Genomic DNA, 18017 nt, shown 5'->3' with positions numbered 1-18017 from the left:
GAGAGAAGTTTCTTGCTACTGGGACGTGATAATAGGCGTCTGTAAGATCGATAGAGGTGGTGACGGCCCCACGGGGAAGTAAGGTCTGTACCTGAGAGATAGTCAGCATGCGGAACCCGTCGCAAAGAATGTAAGAATTCAGTTTGGACAGGTCCAGGACCACTCTCAACGCCGACGAATTCTTTTTTAGAACCGTGAACAGACGGCCTTGAAATTTAAGTGTTCGTACCCTCTTTATGGCTTTCTTCTTCAATAGGTCCTTGGTGTACTCTTCGAGGATGGGAGTGGGCTTCTGGAAGAAGGACACTATCGGAGGTGGAGAACCTAGTGCCCATTTCCAGCCCAGGCCTTTGGAGACTATACTGTGGGCCCAAGGACTGAAGGTCCACTGGTCCCGAAACTGGTACAATCTCCCCCCTACCGGATTCACTTCATTGCGTGGGGTTGAACTTAGCCCCTCGTCCTCCTCTGGAACCTCTGGTTCTAGGTCCGCCTCGCTGACGGAACTGACCTCTACCCCTGTTGCCGCCTCTAGGGTATCCTCAAAAGGAACCCGAGGTTTCATACGCCTGATTGAAGGCAGGGGAGGTCATCCAGGATGCCGCAGAAGTTGGTTGTGTACCCTGAGGAGCCGGGACGAAGACAATCTGTTGAGGAGGGGCGGATTTAGATGTAGAGGGAGTTGAAGAGTGAGGGCCTGCAGAATGATGAAGCTGGCCACGACCAGTCTTGTATGGAGCATAGGACCTTTGCTTTTTCTTCGAAAAGGGTTGTCGAGGCATGTTCTCAAATTTACCTTTATTTGAGAGGCCCCATCTAACCTGAAGGTTCTGATTAACCCTCGCTGCATCTTGAAGAACCTTATCGACTTCTTCCTGAGGAAACAGAGTTTTACCTCAGCAGGAGGAGGCGATGAGTCTATTAGGCTCATGCCTAATAGAGGCTTCGGCAAGAACATGTTTCCTACAATTAGTTCTCGCAGTCCAGAAGTCGTGAAGATCCGACTGGAACGACTGCAGGAGGTTCTTTGCTTGCACTTGAAAGAGAGGTTCGTCGCTGTAGAGGGAAGCTATCAACTCTGATGATACTACGGAGTTGAGTGACCTAGCCAGCCGGTTTCTCGCCTCGAACTCCACTTTCAATAAGTGGTCCGAAAGCTTGGGGAGTCTCTCCGAGAAGAGAGAGGAAGCGCAGTCCGGGTCTAGTTTACCCACCATAAATGTAGATGAAGCATCGTGCCAGAGCGCCGAGGTGCCTGGGACGAGGAGAGAGGTGGGATCTGTTTCTTTAAGGGTAGGCATGGGGATGCCATCTTTAACTGACTGAATAGTCAATTCAGCGATCTTGTCAGTAAGAGGAGACGGGATGGACTGAGGAGTGATGAAAATCATATACTGTATGCTCCTTTGTGGGGAGTCAACTTAGAGTTGACGCATCCCCATTCCGCGAGAGTACGGGCCCAGACAGCTTGGGCTTGCTCCTTAGGGAATATGATCGTCTCTTTTGGGACCTTATCCATCCGTACTAGGGCATGTTCCTTCAAGCGAACAAAGCCATTGAAGGGGAACTGGAGGTGTGGAGGGTAGAACTCCAGATCGTCTAGATGGCGGGTCCCCAAGCCTTCTAGTGTGAGCGTGCCATCCAGATAAGGGGCATGTCTCGCGAACCGCCAAGGGTTATTTTTATCAAAGGGCGGTAGCTTAGATGTATCAGGAACTAGGGGCGGAGCAGGTTGAGACTTTTCACGTATGAGGCTAGCCACCATGTCCTTGAGCTCCGATATGATCCCCGAGTGTCTCTGCAGCTTCGATTCCATCATATCCTGAATTAATTCCATGGTTATGTGGAAGTCCGAGGAGCTACTTACAGCTGAAACCTTGGACTTTGCGGACTTACTCCTCTGTCCTTTAGAACGAGGAGGAGTTTGTGACAGCATTGGAATGTCAGAGGCTGAGGAAGGTCCTGGGACCGGAGATACGGAATGTGGCGAAGCTGAAGTACTGATTTTGGATTTGTTTTTGCGTATCGGCTTAACCTTGGGGCAGACCGAGACGGAACCCTCCCAAGGAGAAGCCTGAGGCTTGTCAAAGCCGAGGAATGAAGAAGAAGAGGAAGGAGTAGGGGAAAGAAAGGATTCTGCCAACTCTGCACTACTAACCTGCTCATCCATCGGTTCGGTGTGGATGTCGAGGGTGGAGATGTCGCCGGAGAGCTGGTGTTCCTGATACCCTCAATGATGGGAGCAGCTTGTTCCAAGGGTACCGCGGCCGAGGAGGAACCAGGAACCAACCGGGAGGCCCTGTCCGTATCGAGGAGGTAAAGGCAACCGGTTGGGGCATTCCTTCCAAAACCAGACACCCAAGTCCGGAGGCTGGTCTTGGCCGTCCGGAGCGAATCCTCGCCAGCCTGAAAAAGGGGAGTAACTTGGAACGGCAGACGGCAAATTCCTACGAATATCAAGGATTAAGATAATATCTATAAGTAGCTGAGCCTCCATATAAAAGCATGAATGAGAACTGAGAAAAACTTACATCAACAAACTATATAAAGCGGAGCCTCAAAATATAGCATGCATGATAACATTGAGAAACTTACCTCATCATTGAGGAGAATGGAGGACAGCTCATAGCAGAGCGTGCATGCCTCCGGGAACCAGACCATGTAAGCTGGCTGGCCAGCTTCCCGGACAAAGGAGATCGCAAAGTGGGCGTGGGACCGGATCCAGAAAGGTAGCAGAGCAGCCCTTGGCGGCAGAGCGCACTTTCTGTAATAAAAAGATAAAATAAGTACAAAGTCTCCTGGAGGCTTTACTAAAACAAATTATAAAATAAGTAAAGCTAAGGGAGATTTTAGTTGATGTGCATAAATGAGGTCGTGTAATATAAGGAGCCGGAGCTCCGCCGTAATTACCACAAAGATAAATATTATGAGAGAATCTTCTACAGTATATGCATATGGAGGAGGCGGAGCTCCGTAGTAATTACTGATAAGAGTATGGCCTATTGGAATGGGAGAGCGCCGTAGGGCGACGGAGGCCCGGCGGGGGGGATGGGGGGTAGATCCTTAATCCAACTAAGGGATACAGTAATAACAATTTAGTAACTCTACCTCCTAAAGGATCTCCGGCAGGATGAACCGGAGAGTAAAACAAAAAAGGGGGTAAGGAGATATATCTGATTTTCGTGTGAAATTAAGGGCCGTAGCCAGAGTCAAGGTGCGGAGACCCAACGAGGGGAGGATTCCCTGTCGAAGGGGCGCACTAGATAATTAGGTAAGCGAGTGTTCCCGGCTCATATTAGTGAAACTCATGGCGGAGTCCGAAGGACGTCCTGACCCAACTCCCAGGCCGGAGCGGGGAGAGGGTGGGACTAAGGGGAGGGGGAACAGGAGGCAGCGCAAGGCAGGCCAACTAACCTATAATAGACTCTAACACGAAGAGGATCTAATAACAAACCAAAAGCCAAGAAAGAACGAAGTAACCTTGTAAAAAATAAAAAACTCGTCTACGACGTAGGATTCCCAGAAGGGGGAGATAGAGAGAGGGAGAACCCGAATCTATGGTAAAGAAAACGGGAACTCCAGCCTCTCGCACTCGGCGGTTACAACGATCAATCTAACAAAGCATGAACCTCCACAATAAATAAAACACATCTGTCCGAATGAAATAATAAAAGAAATGTAACGAAGAATAGCGAAAGGGGGATGGTAAAAAACAGTCAAAAACATATCGAATCGTAACGAAAAACGCCGACCAAAGTGGCGGTACTAAACTGTAATAAAACCCCGAACGCTATTCTTCGTTAACAAGAAACGGACTCGTAAACGACTAAAAAGTACCAACAAAAATAATAATAAATCGGTTCAACATAAGAGGCATGCAGCCTAAAATCTTAGCATAAGATTAAATGAACCTAGAAAGACAAAAGTACCAAAAGGGCAACAAAATAAGCAAAATTGAAACGCACTGAGCGTAAACAACAAAAATGGCCGTGTGGGCCTCGGGAAGGCAAAAAGCCGAACGCATTAAAACACTTCCTATTACTTAACATAAACTTGCCCGGTACTAAAATTACTGTCAAAACAATCTATGGTACTTAACATTGGCGTAGGGGTAAGGAGAGCTTCAGCCATGGTGAAGATATCCACAAAAAACAGCCAAAAAGTGAGACACAAAGCAAAGCAATCATCGTTAGTACAAGTCCAAAAGAAGGATGTGTAGATGGCGCTCGAGGCGGGCGTCGCTGAGTGGATCAGGTGGGTTCGGTTAGTGCCGTTAGGACGGCTCCCCCTTTTGATGAAGGATTGATCTAAATGGAAGATGACCTGTGAATAGTGGTTTTCACACGCCTTATCTTTATACATGACGCCCTTAGGGTGCTCGCGCGAGGGTAGTAACCTCTGCATTCCATGCTTTAACTTTCTCTGGTATATTTGGAAGTATTTATATCAGAAAAGAGATAAGAAGGACCCTTTTCACCGGGCGTCGCAGGTATCTCCCCAGAAATAGATTTTTCCTTCGTCAAAATCCCTTTTTTAGGAATTCTAGCTGTAATGCAGAAGTACCCTTGTCGGACATGCCCTTCATGCAGAGGGCATGCATATACACAATCCTCACCTTGTGACGAGTGTCAGGAGTGGCCATTCTCTCAGTGGGAGAGATATGGCAGGAGTTGAAAGAAGTCTAAAAGGTATTCTTCAACTTCAGGGTCTTCCTTCAAACCAAATAGAGCCTGACTTTCTTCTTTGATCCCTGGTACTTATCCTTCTGACTCCTCTCTGTTGGTCTCCTCTGGGGCCAGTCGAGTAAGAGTGGTGGCCCTTTAACATTAGGGCAAGTCCAGGGTCAAGGGTCCTTTAGTTTCCCCTAAAGAAACGGTGGGGCTTCTTCCTGAGGGAGAGTCTCCTATGTTTCAGGTTTCAGATGCATTGCATTTGCTGTGGCCTTCTTTGGGATATCAGGAATCCCCTTCGGAGGAGAAGCTACAGCAGGCTCTGTCAGAGAGGCACCAGCAGGAGCTTCCAACCACAGCAGATATCAACCCTCTGGTGTCTATGAGCAAGGTCTCTATTGTCTCTTCAGTCCCCTCTGACCCAACAGTAGGAGAATTATTTCCTGAGCATATTTCCTGTGGGAAACACCATGCTCCTGCACATAGGATGGACAAACAAATTCCTGACCCTTGCTTTTCAAGGAGGTCCCCTCCTGAGCTCTCTGAGCCATTGCACAAGATTATTCCTCAACCTCTGCAAGATCCCTCCTTTTTGGAGGGATTTTAGGTTAGCTTCTTGTAGGCATTTCTTCACTTCACCTTCTGCAGGTTCTTTAAAAGATGACTCTCCTTCTTCCAGATGCACCTCACCATCAAACGCTTCTTCTGGACACACCTCGCCATCGCATGCTTTCTTCTAGATGCACTTCATCCAGGCAAACCCCTTCAGTTAGTGTCTCTTGTAATGGTACTTCACCCTAATGCGCTTCTCAATCTAAGCGAGCCTCTTCCAGATGCACCAAAGCTTCCATTGCTTCTAAATGCACCTCACCCCAGTGTGCCTTGCAAGACTCAGGAAGCTCATCTTTCCCCTTTCTCTTTGGATCCGGTGGTGTCAACCCTGCTGCCGGATCCTTGTACAGAACAGTTGACGGCATCTTCAGTCTCCTTCTTGTCAGTAGAGGCTTCAGGGATGGAAGCCAGGGATATGGCTACATTGTAGGTGGCCTATTGGATTGACCACTGGTCACAAATAACCGACACGGAGGACTTGTCTGACACCGACAAGAAGAGGGCCCGATATCGTCCTCATTGGTGGCTGGAGCAGTCTAGTTCCAGATGTACTAGGTAGCCAATCAGTGGGCCTAAAGGGTGTTGAAGCAGCGAGATGCTGTGACCTCAAGATTCCACAAACGTACCGGCAGCTGAGGAGGATTAAATCTACAAAATTCATCAATCGAAGGCCCTTCACTATTCCTTGCGGAGGAGATTGAAACAGCCACAGAGAAATGGGGGAAGGACACTCAGGACTTTTCCACTGAGCTGTATTCTTCTGACAACTGCATGCCTCTGCTTTCAACAAGGCTAAGGCAGCCTTGCAATTGTCACACCCCTGTAAACCGCCACAAAAGGAGGGCACTCAGTCTCAGGTCTTGATCCTGAAGAAGACCCAGAGCCAGCCTTTTCAGTCTTGCCAAGTTCAAGGGTAAAATAGAGCTAGAGAAAGGGGTAGAGGTCAAAGACTCCGTTATGGGAGGCAATCCTCCTACAATACAGGCAGATGAAGTGGAGGAGGTAGTGGTTCCATGGGATGGAAAGTTGGACATTGAAGATCCTTCGGTCCGAGGAACTTGTCCGTCAACTCTCTGCCTCCTGAGATTCCACCACCGGCAATATTGCCATTTTATCGCTCAGGGTCTCTGAAAGATCTGGTCCTTCAAGCAGAAGTCCGGGCCATGTTGGAGAAGGGCACCTTCAAGAGGTTGATGACAGTTCCCCAGGCTTCTATAGTCAACTCTTTCTTGTAAAGAAGTCTTCTGGTCACGACCTCTCAGTCTTGAACGGGTTTGTGCAACAAATTCCCTTCAAGATGGAGACGGCAGCAATAGTCAGACAAGTGATCAGACCATCGGACTTCATGATCACTGTAGACTTGAAGGATGCATACTTCCAAATCCCGATCCATCCTTCCTCCAGGAAGTACCTACAGATAGTGGTAGCCAGTAGAGTATTCTAATAAAGTACAGTACAGTAGAGGGTACTCTGCTTTGGCCTGTCGAAAGCCCGTGAAGTCTTCATAAGTTTTAATCTAGTTTCGGTGTGGGCGCATGTCAATGATATTAATCTCTTTCAGTATCTGGACGATTGACTGGTTCTTGTTGAGTTTAAGGACATCGTTCTCTGCTGAGGCAGGCTTCTTTCATTTGTCCAGGATGTGGGGATAGTGGTAAATCAAAAGAAGTCTTTATCAACACCCACATGACTGGTAACAATTAGTAATCATCCATGATCTCCCTTGGTGATCTCGAATCCCTGCTAGTTCTTTGATGCAGTGTGTTATCAGGAGGAGGTGTTTCCTGTCTTTGGCATTCCCTCTTCTTTCGTGTGACAATGGGAGTTCTTTCCAGTCTGGCCCAGTCCATTTTCAACCTCTTGGGTTTTGGATCTAAGTGTTTACGATCCTTAGATGATTGTGGTGGCGAAACGGAAGGAGGCCCACAAGGCACCTGAGTCTGAGTAAGCACTGAGCTTCTACATCTTGGATCAGATGGGTGTGAGACATTCACTGTGGGACTCAATACCTCCAGCGGTATTTGACAAGTGTTTGTCACCACTGCAACCGGAGTTATTCGGTCTTATTATCGAATACCACTTGCTGAACAGCCTTGACCAGGTCGTGGAAACAAGTGTCCTTCAAAAATGAAGGAGCACTTGTAGGGGCACTATGGGAGTGTTCATACTTGGAAGTTTGTCAGGAGGACCCACGTTGGGCGTAGAAGACAAGGTGACCCGTCGTATCATGTCTCCTATGGGGGAGAGTGCTTGTGCTTTACAGATAGCAAGAGCACAAGTGTACTATCAATAGCTACCTTTGTTGTATGGACTGGAGTTCACAGGCAAGCTATTGTGGTAGGTCGTTCCGTCACGAGTGAGTGTGCTTTCCCTTTTGGGTGAATAGGTGGTCGCAAGGTAGCATTACCTTGATCGTAACCTTGCGTTGCTGAAGCAAAGTGCTCAAGCATTGTTGCAGTAAAGCGATCATAAAGTGGCAAAATAGAAGAAGCTTGTGCTACTGAGGTAGCGTTTACATGTCGCTTTTTATGCGAACGCTCAGTTTCGAGTAAACCTCGTCAGCGAGAGAACCTTGCCTTCGCACCTAAACATTTGGATGGGTATGCGACATTGCGTATGACTTTCTCGCTGGATTTAGGTCTATTCGGCCACGAGGTTGGGATTGCGAACAACCTAGTTCACGTAAACCCTCGTCTGCGAGAGAAGCTTGCCCTCGCATCTCAACAGGTGGATGGTTACGCAACATTATGTAAGGCTTTCTCATTGGATTTGAGTCTACTGATCCATGAGCCTGGGCTATGTGTGACAACACATACGCATTCGCTAGTGCTCCTGCAGGAGCTTGAATAGTATTATTGGGCAATCCAACATAAGGAGTTGCTCCTGTGTGTGTGAGCACGCTAGAAACGATGGGGTCTTTACCTGGGGGTAGAGGAACCCTCTAAGTGGAACCCAAAGATTCTGGTTTGACAAAGATGGGAGAGGTCTGGGTCCTACGGACACGACAGCGAGGGAGAGAGAGACTGAGCTCAGCCTTTGTACTACATCATCGTCTTTCTCCAAAGAGCCGTGTTCCGACTGGCTGGAAAGAGGCATGGAGGAATCAAGCACGCTTTTCCTCACACTGCAGGGACGTGACCTATGGGGGGGAAGACCTAACTCGCAAACAAGAAAGGTGTTCGCCCTTGAGAGGGACAACTTGATGCGACAAACTAAGCAGACCCTCCGTTCACTGGCCGTACGCAGGCTGAGGGAGTGCTGGGGAGCAGGACTGAGGGAGTGCTTGGGAGCAGGACTGAGGTCAAGCTTTTGGTTGGCCACATTTGGCCTTTCCAACTGATTACTCTGGGGAGTACTAGTCTTTACTTGCTGATGTACATGTGCCGTAGCAGCATGGCACAAACTGAACCGGTGAGGAGGAAGATCCAGGTAAAGACACCTTCAGAGTCTCTTGGAGAATGACCGAGGTCAACCTCGAAGGAAGCAGATGTGCACCTATTTTGTGCCCCTAACTGAATCAGCTCCAACAGCCCTTCCCAGGAAGGGGGATTTGAAATCCCTGAGGAAAGCTAGAGTTGACGGACATTGTCAATGGACAAAGACTCCCTGTCGGCAGAGGACGGTGTCGCTTTGCTACAGGAAGTGGTGGTGTTCTCTAAGCCCAGGGATTGTCCAGGGATCAAGCAACCATTGCTCTTGACCAGATGCTCTCCAGGGGAAACCAAATGGGCAGAGTCAGTGTGGTGGGATCAAGATAACAAAGAACTTGTGTTTTCTTTGCCTTCGAGGAAGACCCCAAAGGAGAAGAATCCCTTTTGGACTTCTTATTGTGCTGTCTACCATATCCCACCTACTGGGAGGATGGCCACTCCTGACACTCTTCTACAAGGAGAATTATGCCTACAAAAAGAATCCAATCACACCAGAAAAGAGAAAAAGAAAAACTAAGTTAGTCAAATAGCCAGTTATTGTTTACTTCCCTATTGGTAAGGGTAGAAGAGACTTTTTAGCTATGGTATGCAGCTCTTCTAGGAGAAAGGCACTCCAAAGTCAAATCATTGTTCTCTAGTCTTTGGTAGTGCCATAGCCTTTGTACCATGGTCTTCCTCTGTCTTCGGTTAGAGTTCTCTTGCTTGAAGGTACACTTGGGCACACTATTCTATCTAATTTCTCTTCAACTTTTTTGTTAAAGTTTTTATAGTTAATATAGGAAATATTTATTTTGTTGTTACTGTTCTTAAATCATTTTATTTTTCCTTGTTTCCTTTCCTCACTGGGTTATTTTCTCTGTTGGGTCCCCTGGGTTTATGGCATCCTGCTTTTCCAACTAGGATTGTAGCTTTGCAAGTAATAATAATAATATTACCCTCAACCGAGCCAAAAGCAAAAGTGACAATATAGCACAGGTGTGTGTATGAGAGGGGTAGCCGGTGCTACCCCTTATCCCCCCCAATTAATGGTGGCTTGTTGTACCTTGCTAAAAGTCTTATTGCTAGTTTCCAGCTTTGCCAAAAGTATATTCCCTATGAAGAATGAGAGTTTGTATTGAGTGTCGGAACAATTATAATTTTTGACATTTAACACATGCTTCAATTAAGCCCCTGGAGAATTATTTTCTCCCTTCTTTGATGTAAGAGCAGTAGGTCAAATATTTTCAGGTGTAAAGTAAAGAGGGATTGGGATGTTATACTCATTATCCCATATTTAGATATGGCTACAGTATTTAATCAATCCAAACATAACAGCCATGTCCATACTAACATATTGCCTGTCCAATTCTTGATGTATTGTCAGTTTACCGAGTTTTGTACTGTAATTCCATTTGGCTTTGGTTCTATCTACCCCATGGGGCAACAGGTACAGAAGCCTTCCCTAAGTAGTTGTTTAGGCTATTGTAAAGTAATGAGTTTGTGATAAATGTGATTTTTAATATACATACTGTATAAACACAGTACTGTACTTTATTGACATTCCTCCCAACCTTTATGTACCTTGCATCTGTTTTAGGTATTATAAACAATAATTAAAATTCTAATTCATTGGTTGTGGATCTAAAAATCCTGGTCCAGTAACTGAAACTGGAAGGATACTTTTTTTCACCTATCTTGAGTCTAAGAATTTAGGTGGATGCACATATGGGTATTACAAAGTACAGTAATTGGGTTTTACTGATTATGATTTTGTGTAACTTTTTACAATAAAATATTTAAGAATAGAGACAATAATACAATTTGAGTTGTTATTTACAATAATGATTTTTCAATATTTAACTTAGCCGGTGATTATAATAGCTGCAACTCTGTTGCTCGACAGAAAACTCTAAGGTAAAATTCGCCAGCGATCGCTACACAGGTTGCGGGTGTGCCCAACAGCGCCATCTGTCGTCCAGATACCCAGTACTCAATGTAAACAAAGAACTCAATTTTCTCTCTGTCGTGCTCCCGACAAGACGTGCTTATTCGCTGTTGCTAAACTGGATTTGTTTTCACAACTAATTGGTGAAGTACACTATTCTAGTTTTGAGCTTTCGCTATGCAGGTGTTTTATCTTCATCTTAAATCTTGAACTCGTTTTGGATAGATTTAATTATGGTGACAAAGAGAGTATGGACTTTCTTTCACTTTTAAATGGCCGACCCTTCCCTTAGCGGAAGTGTGTTTAGGCTTTTAGTAATTATATCACGTTATAGATTTTCCTCTATATATTTTATATCTCTCCGCCTTTATTAGGCCTCTTCGATTAACTTTCCATTTATTATAAACATATAAAAATAATTTTAATGTTTTGTTTATATAGACCTTTCCTGAGAGTAGGCGGTCCTAACTTGGAAACCGAAGTTAATCAACGTTGAGCCCTTTATATCGTAATTAGCTTTTAAAGAGCTAAGGATTTAAAACTTTTTAAATGTAATATTTTATGAAAGAATTTCTTTGATAGTCTTCGTACTGTTTTCAAAGATGAACTAACGTTTAGTTTATTTATGCTACGCAGTTGTTGACGTTCAGGACGTTCAACATGCGCTCTATCGTTACGATAGAGAGAGAGTGTATCACGGTTTCACTTTGCAGTAAGAGTAAATCGATTCTGACGTTTTGTTCATTCTTTCTTAGCTTAAATGTTTTAAATTCTATTTTAAAGGAACTTTTTATTTGAAAAACCTTTCAGTTTTTTCCTTTAGTCAAATAACATGTTTTTTTGACGAAATATAATTGGGCTCTTCTCTTAGGTGCGAAATCAAGAGAGAAAGAGAGAGAGAGATAGAGACGGAGGGAGAGAGAGGAGAGAAAACGTTCCGTTCAAGCGGGTAACGTTGTTCTCGTGTTACTCTCGTCCCTAGTCGCTGTACGGGGAGGAAGGATAAAACGTTTTAGTTTTTTATTCTCGTCCCCAGGCTATGTGCGGTGAGAGATTGAAAACGTAGTTATATGAACTAGTGTTTAGTCTCTTTCCCAGCCACTGATTTTTTTATCTTTAAATATGTTTTCTGTTTTTTGCTGGTATTAATGAGCTTGCATTATACGACTGATTTCGCAATTACTACCTTTTAATGAAGGGTAGAATTGCGTGTTTCAGGTAGAAATCAGTAAAAATTTCAGTGAAATAAGTGCAAAACAGAAAATCGAAGTGATAAAGTGATATGCGCAAAGTGTTACAGTGTTGCGTCCGAGGGTTCGTCTGTTCGTGCCTGTCATTCACCTAGTCCGGGACCTCTTACATGCTCCCAAGCCCAGGGGAGAAGTAATGTCAAACGACTTATGGGTTCGAGAGGCCTTGACCAACGAACAGACGTTTTCCCTCTATGGTATCGGGTGTATCTTACCAAGATCTCCCCTACCATAAGACGAGAGAGACGTTGTTTCTCCTCGTCATCCGAAGGCTTTTCGCATAAGAAACCTGTCACAAGGTTTCGAAGCCCTTAAGCGAAAGTCAGTCCTTTCAGGACAGGTCCAGCGTCCTGGTTACAACCATTAGGACAGCTCTGACCCTATGCAGTCATCGGATAACTGCTCGCCGCCTAACAAAAGCGTAACACAGACTCCGAGAGTCTTTTTTTGTAGGCAAAGTGTTGCGGTCACAGACGTTACCCTCGTCTCTTACCACAACCATTTCCGTTGATCCTTAATGGGTTGTATGGCAAGACATGCAGTACTGTATATGCTTGCCTCCCTTATGGAAGACTATTCTGCCGATTAGTCCGTTGAGTCTAGCCGTTTATCTCATCGATATCCTGGCTTTCAGCCAACCTAACGTTCCTTTGTGCTTACTGTTGACGTTGGCGTAGCTTAGTCACGTCAGTCAGGTTGTTTAGAACCACACTCGATGCGGTCTCGTGTGGTTTTTCAGCCGCATTTGGACGTTAGGCCACTTGCTGAGGCTCCTGTTGACCGACTTGTTTTGACGCTGTGCGTCAACCTCCGCATTCTAGAGTTGTTTTGACTGCTCAGTCTAGGCAGTCAAAGCAGTCTCGAGTGGACGCTGTGCGTCCTCACGCACCTGTTGTGGTTGACAGTTCAGTTGTTGACAGTTCACAGACTGTCAAGCAGTTACATGACGTTGCGTTCTGGTCCGCTACTAATGCACCAGTGAGTGTGGACTGCTTGTAAAGCATTGCCACCACGGTAGGTCTCTCCCTTGCTTGAGACTCAGCTTTTATCGGACAAGGTTCCTGTAGATGAGGAAGTTGCTGTTCCCCCTCCTACTGATATTCCCTTGAGGACTCTGTCAGACGGAGAGGAGCCTAAAGCTGCTTAGCCCTCTATGGACTTTGATTAAATCATGCTGATTTTTAAGGATCTTTGTCCGGATCTTTTTGTAACTGCTGCTCCTCGTTCGCCTAAACGTCAGAGCTTTCACTAGGCCTAGCTACTTCGAAGCCGTTGTTTTTAAGCTAGTGCTCTCTCGCTCTCCTAGAGAGCTTTACGTTGGCTAGGCGACTGGTTTTTCACCAGGAGGAGTTTGGGGGATACAGCCTTTGCTTTCCCTTCTTTTAAACTGATTTATAGAGCGAGAGTCTGATATGACACGAGAGAAGTTCTCGGCTTGGGAGTTCATGCCTCTGCCCAGATAGACTTCTCAATTCTCGTAGACTCTCCCTGGCGCCTGGCCAGGAGACGCTCCAAGTTGTTTACAGGTCAACTTCACAGCTGTTTTCGAGCCTTTGAAGTTTTGCTGTACAATTATGTCACGCTTAACAAGGCTTTCAGGGATGGTAAACGGTACCGCCTCAGTCGCTAACCCCGTCTGTTGCCACACCTGCTCCCGTAGACCCTAAATGGGCTTTGCTGCAAGACATGCAGTCCAAGCTTGCATCCTTGATAGAGGACTTTAATGCGGAGAAGGTTGCTACCGAACCTTCTGGCCAACAACCTTCCAACCGGTCGGTTGTGCGCCCTGTTGACGCTGAGGTAACCTACTCGCGTCTGCCAGTTGAGGTGGTTCCTCCACCGATGCGACCCAGTGTGGGTTGCCAGCCGCACGTTGACGTTAAGCGACGCTCGGAGGTGGTTGTTGACGTTCAGGACGTTCAACAACCAGCAGAGGTGACTTGTTTTGACGCAGTGCGTCAACCTCAGCAACCCGGTAGGGTGTTGACTGCACAACCCAGACGGTCTAGACAGTCTCGGGTTGACGCTGTGCTTCCTCGCGCACCCATGGTTGTTGACAGTTCACAGACTGTGCAGCAGTTCCATGATATTGCGTCCGGCTCCGTCACGCATCCACCAGTGCGACCGGACTCAGCGAGCCAGACGTTGCCCACTCCGTTGCCGTTTCCTCATCAGTTTTCGGATGAGGAACCCTCTGATGAGGACGTTGCTGAACATCAAGACGATCAGCCCCCAGAATAGATCAAGCCCTGCTATCCATCCAGAAGATGCTGAAGAAGGAACGCTGCTCAGTCAGGCTGTGGATGAGTCTGGTAGGGACGCTGTCATCCGTGGAACAATTTGTGTCACTAGGAAGACTACACCTCCGTCCTCTTCAATACCATCTAGCTTTTCACTGGAAAAAGGACAAGACGCTAGAAGCGGTCTCGATCCCGGTTTCCGAAAAGATAAAGTCTTGTCTGACTTGGTGGAAGGACAATATCAACCTAAGAGAGGGTCTTCCCCTGGCTGTTCAGACTCCCAACCACGTTCTCTTCTCGGACGCATCGGACGTGGGCTGGGGCGCGACACTAGACGGTCGGGAATGCTCAGGACTGTGGAACTCGAGTCAGAGGAGCATGCATATCAACTGCAAGGAGCTGTTGGCAGTACATCTGGCCTTGAAAAGCTTCAAGTCTCTCCTTCGAGGCAAAGTGGTGGAAGTTAACTCGGACATCACCACGGCCTTGGCGTACATCTCCAAACAAGGAGGTACCCACTCACTGACGTTGTACGAGATCACAAGGGACCTGCTCATCTGGTCAAAAGGTCAAGACATTCCCTAGTAAAGAGGTTCATCCAAGGCGACTTGAACGTCATAGCAGATTGTCTCAGTCGGAAAGGGCAAGTAATTCCAACCGAATGGACCCTCCACAAGGATGTGTGCAAGAGACTTTGGGCCACTTGGGGTAAAACCATCCATAGATCTCTTTGCAACCTCGCTGACCAAGAGGCTTCCAATCTATTGCTCTCCAGTCCCGGACCCAGCAGCAATACATATAGATGCTTTCCTCCTAGATTGGTCACATCTGGATCTCTACGCATTCCCACCGTTCAAGATTGTCAACAAGGTACTGCAGAAGTTCGCCTCTCACGAAGGGACAAGGTTGACGTTAGTTGCTTCCCTCTGGCCCGCGAGAGAATGGTTCACCGAGATACTTCGATGGTTAGAAGACGTTCCCAGTAGTCTTCCTCTAAGGGTAGACCTTCTACGTCAGCCACACGTAAAGAAGGTACTCCAAAGCCTCCACGCTCTTCGTCTGACTGCCTTCAGATTATCGAAAGACTCTCGAGAGCTAGAGGCTTTTCGAAGGAAGCAGCCAGTGCGATTGCTAGAGCAAGGAGAGCTTCTTCCATTAGAGTCTACCAATCGAAGTGGGAAGTCTTCCGAGACTGGTGCAAGTCAGTTTCTGTATCCTCGACCAGTACCTCTGTAGCTCAAATAGCTGTTTTTCTCTTATACCTGAGAAAAGGACGATCCCTTTCAGCTCCCACTATCAAGGGCTACAGAAGCATGTTGGCATCGGTCTTCCGGCATAGAGGCTTAGATCTTTCCAAACATAAAGATCTGCAAGACCTCCTTAAGTCTTTTGAGACCACCAAGGAGCGTCGTTTGGCTACCCCTGGATGGAATTTAGACGTGGTACTAAGATTCTTCATATCAGACAGGTTGGAGCCGTTACAATCAGCCTCCCTGAAAGATCTCACTCTTAAGACTCTTTTCCGGGTATGCTTAGCCTCGGCTAAAAGAGTCAGTGAGATTCATGCCTTCAGCAAGAACATAGGATTTTCGTCAGAAAAAGCCACTTGTTCGCTACAACTTGGTTTTCTAGCCAAAAATGAGCTGCCTTCTCGGCCTTGGCCTAAATCTTTCGATATCCCCAGCTTATCGTAGATCGTAGGCAATGAACTAGAAAGAGTCTTATGCCCTGTTAGAGCTCTTAAGTTCTATTTAAAGCATACTAAACCTTTACAAGGCCAATCTGAAGCTTTATGGTGTTCAGTTAAGAAACCATCCTTGCCTTTGTCAAAGTATGCTTGATCAGACTTTATCAGATTGTTAATACGAGAAGCTCATTCACATCTGAGTGAGGAAGACCGAACTTTGCTTAAGGTGAAGAAAGCACGAAGTTAGAGCTGTAACAACTTCCGTGGCCTTTAAGCAAAATATATCTCTGCAAAGTATAATGGACGCAACCTATTGGAGAAGCAAGTCAGTGTTCGCGTCATTTTACTTGAAAGATGTCCAGTCTCTTTACAAGAACTGCTACACACTGGGACCATTCGTAGCAGCGAGTGCAGTAGTGGGTGAGGGCTCAACCACTACAATTCCCTAATTCCATAACCTTTTTAATCTTTCTCTTGAAATGTTTTTATTGTTGTTTTTGGGTTGTCCGGAAGGCTAAGAAGCCTTTCGCATCCTGGTTGATTTGGCGGGTGGTCAAAGTCATTTCTTGAGAAGCGCCTAGATTAGGGGTTTTGATGAGGTCCTGTTGTATGGGTTGCAACCCTTGATACTTCAGATCCTAGGGGTCGATCAGCATCCTAAGAGGATCGCGAGGCTCCGTAAGGAAGACGTACTTAAAAAGGCAGAGTAATTGTTCAAGTCGACTTCCTTACCAGGTACCTATTTATTTTGTTTTTGTTATTTTGATAACTTCTAAAATGAAATAAAAATTCTTAGCTCATAATAATGTAAACATATTTTGCTGGTCTCTACCCACCCCCCTGGGTGTGAATCAGCTATTATAATCACCGGCTAAGTTAAATATTGAAAAATGTTATTTTTATAATAAAATAAATTTTTGAATATACTTACCCGGTGATTATAAATTAAAGGACCCTCCCTTCCTCCCCAATAGAGACGCAGTGGGACGAGGAGAAAATTGAGTTCTTTGTTTACATTGAGTACTGGGTATCTGGACGACAGATGGCGCTGTTGGGCACACCTGCAACCTGTGTAGCGATCACTGGCGAATTTTACCTTAGAGTTTTCTGTCGAGCAACAGAGTTGCAGCTATTATAATCACCGGGTAAGTATATTCAAAAATTTATTTTATTATAAAAATAACATTTTTTTTAAAAATTTTATGAAAATGATTATTTATGAGGGATACTATTTATTAGAAAATGTTTTATGGATTTCACTTGATAGTTCTTTTTGTAAAATTTCCTTTTAATCAAAATGAATTTATGATTTTTTAATTAGGTGATCCTTATTTCAGGTTTTTTCTCAGAGTTGATAAGTTCGGCTGAAAGAGATCCATTTGCTGAGCTATCCTCAAGCACATTAAAGAAAATTTTAAATTTACAAAGAGAGGTATGTTAAAAATTGATAAGGCTGTAGTTAACTAGCTAGTCAATTATAGATTTTTGTACTGGTGTTTTGGAGTAAATAAAATTATAAGTACAGGTATTTCGTCCTCCCCGTAGCTGGAAAACTATGAAGTAGATATAGAAATCTGTGGCATTTTATTTTCATTATTTTTATAATTTTTCATATTTTTTCCTTCTATATAAATTTAAGTTTTTATTGCAGTGTCTTACTGAAAAATTATACAGCTGTAGGTTCCCTACGAATGGCAGACTATAGATTCAAAACTACCGCGGTGGCGCCGCCATCGCTGATGTAGGTGACGTCATCTCCCTCCACTCGAGGGAGCTATAGGTACAACTGTCCAGGTAACATCAATTCGTTCTCTGCCGGCTTCTGGTGAACATCGGTGGTCGGTGCAGACTTTTTTCTTCATTTGTTGGGAAGTATTATCTCTCCAATATCGGTGAAGTAATCAACTCCGTGTTTGTAGGATTGAAGCTGAATTTCTTTTCTGCAATTTTGTGGTCTTGCCATCATGTCAGTAGTTAGGTTTTGCGCCGGTACAGAGTTGCCAGGTTTTCTAAATGGGGAAAGGCCAACTTCTAATCAACAGAAGCTTTAAAAGGCCAACCCATTAGTAGAAAAAGGCCAAATATACAGTATTATTTGACTCGCCTTTTTTCATATTGCTAGTGGCCAATCAATGTTTTAAAAAAGGCCAAATTGAGGTCTTTTGGCCTGAAAAAAAGACCAAACTGGCAACCCTGCGCCAGT

At 45.4% G+C, this 18017-nt stretch overlaps 1 protein-coding gene across 1 annotated transcript in view; it reads left to right on the top strand.

Moving 5' to 3' along the window:
* Positions 1-18017, top strand: part of GlcAT-I (Glucuronyltransferase I) — a 122086-nt gene that overhangs the window by 33307 nt on the left and 70762 nt on the right. The window contains exon 3 of the mRNA XM_068356059.1: positions 17152-17246. Within this exon, the coding sequence (XP_068212160.1) occupies positions 17152-17246 (95 nt within the window). The remainder of the gene's footprint in view (positions 1-17151; positions 17247-18017) is intronic.

The sequence above is a fragment of the Palaemon carinicauda genome, chromosome 2 (assembly GCF_036898095.1).
Source record: "Palaemon carinicauda isolate YSFRI2023 chromosome 2, ASM3689809v2, whole genome shotgun sequence".
Lineage (NCBI taxonomy): Eukaryota > Metazoa > Arthropoda > Malacostraca > Decapoda > Palaemonidae > Palaemon > Palaemon carinicauda.
The sequence above is the reverse complement of the archived record's forward strand: the minus strand, read 5'-3'. Positions and strand labels throughout refer to the sequence as shown.